The sequence below is a fragment of the Poromitra crassiceps genome (genome assembly GCF_964638095.1).
Source record: "Poromitra crassiceps genome assembly, chromosome: 23".
NCBI classification, from domain to species: Eukaryota; Metazoa; Chordata; class Actinopteri; order Beryciformes; family Melamphaidae; genus Poromitra; species Poromitra crassiceps.
The window spans coordinates 11,385,178-11,390,177 of NC_139639.1; the positions used below are offsets into that span (position 1 = coordinate 11,385,178).

General features: G+C 45.2%; 1 protein-coding gene across 1 annotated transcript in view; it reads right to left on the reverse strand.

The window, feature by feature from the left end:
* Positions 1 to 1,750: 1,750 nt before the first annotated feature.
* Positions 1,751 to 5,000, reverse strand: part of lamc1 (laminin, gamma 1) — a 122,804-nt gene continuing 119,554 nt past the window's right edge. The window contains exon 28 of the mRNA XM_083659807.1: positions 1,751 to 5,000. This exon is cut by the window's right edge and continues 203 nt beyond it. Coding sequence (XP_083515933.1) covers positions 4,947 to 5,000 — 54 coding nt within the window. The 3' untranslated portion in view covers positions 1,751 to 4,946.

The window sequence follows — 5,000 nt, forward strand, 5'->3', positions numbered from 1 at the left end:
TCTGTAGGCTACATGCATCTGTCTGTCTTCATGTTGTCTCTGCCTGTGTGTAGGCTACATGCATCTGTCTGTCTTCATGTTGTCTCCGCCTGTCTGTAGGCTACATGCATCTGTCTGTCTTCATGTTGTCTCTGCCTGTCTGTAGGCTACATGCATCTGTCTGTCTTCATGTTGTCTCTGCCTGTGTGTAGGCTACATGCATCTGTCTGTCTTCATGTTGTCTCCGCCTGTGTGTAGGCTACATGCATCTGTCTGTCTTCATGTTACCTCTGCCTGTGTGTAGGCTACATGCATCTGTCTGTCCTCATGTTGTCTCTGCCTGCGTGTAGGCTACATGCATCTGTCTGTCTTCATGTTGTCTCTGCCTGTGTGTAGGCTACATGCATCTGTCTGTCTTCATGTTACCTCTGCCTGTGTGTAGGCTACATGCATCTGTCTGTCTTCATGTTACCTCTGCCTGTGTGTAGGCTACATGCATCTGTCTGTCCTCATGTTGTCTCTGCCTGTGTGTAGGCTACATGCATCTGTCTGTCTTCATGTTGTCTCTGCCTGTGTGTAGGCTACATGCATCTGTCTGTCTTCATGTTACCTCTGCCTGTGTAGGCTACATGCATCGGTCTGTCTTCATGTTGTCTCTGCCTGCGTGTAGGCTACATGCATCTGTCTGTCTTCATGTTGTCTCTGCCTGTCTGTAGGCTACATGCATCTGTCTGTCTTCATGTTGTCTCTGCCTGTCTGTAGGCTACATGCATCTGTCTGTCTTCATGTTGTCTCTGCCTGTCTGTAGGCTACATGCATCTGTCTGTCTTCATGTTGTCTCTGCCTGTCTGTAGGCTACATGCATCTGTCTGTCTTCATGTTACCTCTGCCTGCGTGTAGGCTACATGCATCGGTCTGTCTTCATGTTGTCTCTGCCTGCGTGTAGGCTACATGCATCTGCCTGTCTGTAGGCTACATGCATCTGTCTGTCTTCATGTTGCCTCTGCCTGTCTGTAGGCTACATGCATCTGTCTGTCTTCATGTTGCCTCTGCCTGTCTGTAGGCTACATGCATCTATCTGTCTTCATGTTGCCTCTGCCTGTATGACTGTACATGTTACAGTATATCACCGCCGTCAATTCAATGTTCACAGTGAGCCCAGCTAGGCAGCGGAAGCATTAGCCCCTATCTGGACTGCTAACCTAGCTAACGCTACGCGTAGCGTTAGCTAGGTTAGCAGTCCAGATAGGGGCTACGGAAGCATCATATTCCGGTAAGCTAATGTTTGCCGCTGGTTGGTTCGCTAGCTAGCCAAGTTGGCTAGCTAGCGAACGGTAGCCGTTAGCTAACGTTAACATTAGCTAGACAGACATGCAGAGCTCCAAAAACAGAGCAATTCGTGATTTTGTTACTGTAGTTTCTGCAGAGTAACGTCCACCTACCTTTATGGATTGCACAGGGTTGGCATTGCGGTCTGACGGACACTGCAGTATAGCAGCCATGGTAGCGCCAGCCAGTCGCGGGGAGGAAGTCCATATATGGTCCATCTGGTCATGGGGCACAGGACAACGCGATTGGCTGGCTCCATTTGGAACCGTGTATAAAAGACGAGCGCTGAGCGTCAGTTGGCAGTTGCAGAGAGGCTCTCTCTGTAGAGAGTCTCTACAGAGAGAGCCTCTCTATCATGACCGTCAGTTACAGTGTTGGCTAAAGCCATGTGCAGGTCATCACATGTCAGACATCACACATCAACAGACGGCTTCCTGTAATACGTTTTTATTATTCAAATGTTACGATTGGATTTACAGGCACATGGGGACAAGCAGGGCTCTTTCAGGTCCTCACAGCAACATAAAGTGGTCTTGATAGGGAGCAGAGGAACAGAAAAAGACAGAGAAAGAGAGCAGAGATCAGTGTGCAGGGCCAGAGAGCAGAGATCAGTGTGCAGGGCCAGAGAGCAGAGATCAGTGTGCAGGGCCTGGGCTGTGCAGCATCTAAGACAACATGGTTACAATACAAAGGACTGGTACATTATAACTTAGAAATACTGTTTTATACATTGTGTGTGTGTGTGTGTGTGTGTGTGTGCTGCACAGCCTGGACACATGATGTGAGCCATCAGCGGTTTATCCCGAGCAGAAGGCGAAGCGGAAAACACACGGGCATCGGTGCATCAAGTGTAGGGATGGATATCGTTTCGTATTCTTCCAATAGCGTTGCTAAAACTATACTTTTAAATGGTACCGGTGTCCAAACGGTGCCTGAACCGATACGATTTCTTAATTTAAAGCGGATTTAAAGTGGATTTTTATTTATTTAAAGAGGATTCCAAGCTGTGTGCTCCAAACGATGACGTTAGTGAAGGAGTGTGTGTCGCTGGTTTATTCTCGGGCATGGCACCTAAATCTGTGTTGCATTGTACCATTGTGGTAGCGGGTTTCAGTACCCAAACCTAGTGACGCCCCTGGTGCCCATAGGAGGCGTCGCGCTGCAGTTCATCCGACCGACCACTCACAGCATGGGACAAGACGATGTGGGTATACATAGAAAATAACGGGGGCGCTGTTTTGACACCGGTGTGTTTTGGACTTCAGACTCTCCATACAGACACTGTTCAAGACCTGATTTTTAAACCCTGCTTCTCAACTGACACCCCAACACAACATGGAGGAGTGAGTGAGGATGACGATTTTGAGACGTGCGCGATAAAACGTGAAGCCCTCGTTAGGACGACTTGACATGATTACAACCAAAACCTTTATATTAAGGCACAAAACACTAATTAAAAACAGTTAACTAGCAACTTGTGACCAAGCTTATTATTTCCTTGGAGTCAAGTGTATAAATTCAGTAATATGAATCGTTATGCGGGTGGTGGGAGGGGCTTCTCAGGGCGACGCCCCCCTTAAATCATGTCCTGCGGCCTGTTGCACCAGCTGAATCTAAGTTCTCTCTTAAGTTAGGTGCTAAGTTCACAGTAAACGATACGTTGAAACTAGTTAGACACTAAAGCTGTGTTGACATTTGGTTGCACCGCGGAAACGTAAGGTTAATCTTAGCTACACTGGCGTCAAGTCCACACTAACCAAAATATCGTCACAGAAAATGACGTTTTCACTTTCTGTAAAATCAGTGAAAAGCACACTGAAAACTGTTTATCATGTTGTTAAATTAAACAGAATGAAAACAATCAGGCTGACAAGGTTGTTGCTTATCGCAAATTATGGCTTTCATATTTCATCAAACTAACCAAATGATAACATTATTGCTATTCGTTAGCTTCATAGACTGTTAGAGCACTCTTACTGCATTGTAATTTACCACATTATGAACCTCTTGAAAATTTTTGTAGGCTACAACCTGTCATGCTCAATAAGCAAAAACAATTCTTTCATTGAACTTTGCTACAGTACAGGAGGTTAAACGGCTAAAATAGCTAACATTAATCACCAATCATCCTCATCCTCCAAGTTATCCCACCTACTAACCGCTATTTTATGGAGGACTTTACACCTAAGGGCGAGGTGTAAGATTTACATTGTAACTTATGCCTAGTTGCTGCAAACTTGGACTTAGTGAGACTTTACGCTCAAACTAGGCTATGCTTGAACTTAGGCACAGCTGGTGCAACCCAGTGCAGATCGGTAAAAGGGTCAAAGCTCAAAAAGAAAAGATAAAGTCAATTAACTTGTGACCACCCAGAGAATCAACAAAACACAAATGAAATATCTGCGTCGCTATGAGGCAGCAACGCTGAGCCATGTATACACGCAAGCATATTATAATAATATACCACAGACATTATCATAGATATTTATATATATATATATATATATATTACCTGGAGGTTTCGGTTGATTGTTTTGTGATAGAACCTTTGTGGCTGTTTGGGTGTTTGGGGTTTTTAATTTCTTTTCTTTCTTTTTTTAAATCAGCCAGTCCTGAATCATTTAAGCATATATTTACACATATAACAAATTCCTCACTCTATGTCATAATAAAAAACATTCACACAAAAATATAACATTTGAAATAATTATTAGCACCAGTGTATCAGATAAAATTCTCGCTACGCAAAATGTACAAAATTGCATAGTGTTGGATTTAGCCTGGAAGAAAATGTTAATGGGTGATTGGCAAGTACGCCTGTGATAAGCAGCAGCTTCGGGAGATTTTTTTTAAAACAAAAGACATAAAAACAAAACTTTGTAGTTATAAAACATGAAATGACGTTTGACCATGGAGCTGTTAAAGGCACCGCGTCATGACTCGACGGAGTGTGTCCGTTTTGAAATACTGTTGAAGACGGGAAATACTTTTCCTCTGCTGTCGCCGTCAGGCTCGTCGCTTCAGGAGGAAAGACAGAACAAAGGCAAACTGAACAAGTGAAAAATGAGGATTCCTTCACTGCTTTCTGAAAACGTGAGCGAGCAGTTACAAAAACGCCAAGAAGGACGGTGATCAGACGGTGTGCGGCCGTACTGAAAACTCAGGCGCGAGCGAGCCTGGCGCCCCCTGGCGAGTGATGGCTAGAGAGCGGGCTGGATAACTAAACACATGTACAAAGTGGACTTGGGGTGCAGTCACGTCGGGTTCTGGCTCTCTTGAGGTTGGGTTCTCCGCCTCTCGGCACCAGGCTGCGCCCGGGACGCCGGCTGGCAGCCGCAACGCCGCTTAGTTCATTCCACCTCGACCACGTTACTGTGTGTCGAAAAACTGAGACGAGACAAAACAAAACAAAACAAAAACAGCTGCTTCTTTCGATTAAAACCGTGAACGTGGCTTCTTGAAATATTGGCTTTTCTCTTGCAAGAGACGGGAAAAAGAAAGAGACAAATAATCCAAAGAAAAAAATGTTTAAAAAACTGTTTTGGTAAAAATGTGGCATGTTTTTGTTGCCAGTGTTGGATGTGAGATGGGGAGTGTTGAAGAGGGTGGGAGGAGTATGGGAGGTGGAGGGGGCGGGGTTAAGGCCGCTCTAGGGAGGGCGTGTTGAAGCAGCCGTCGGGTAACGTATTCTT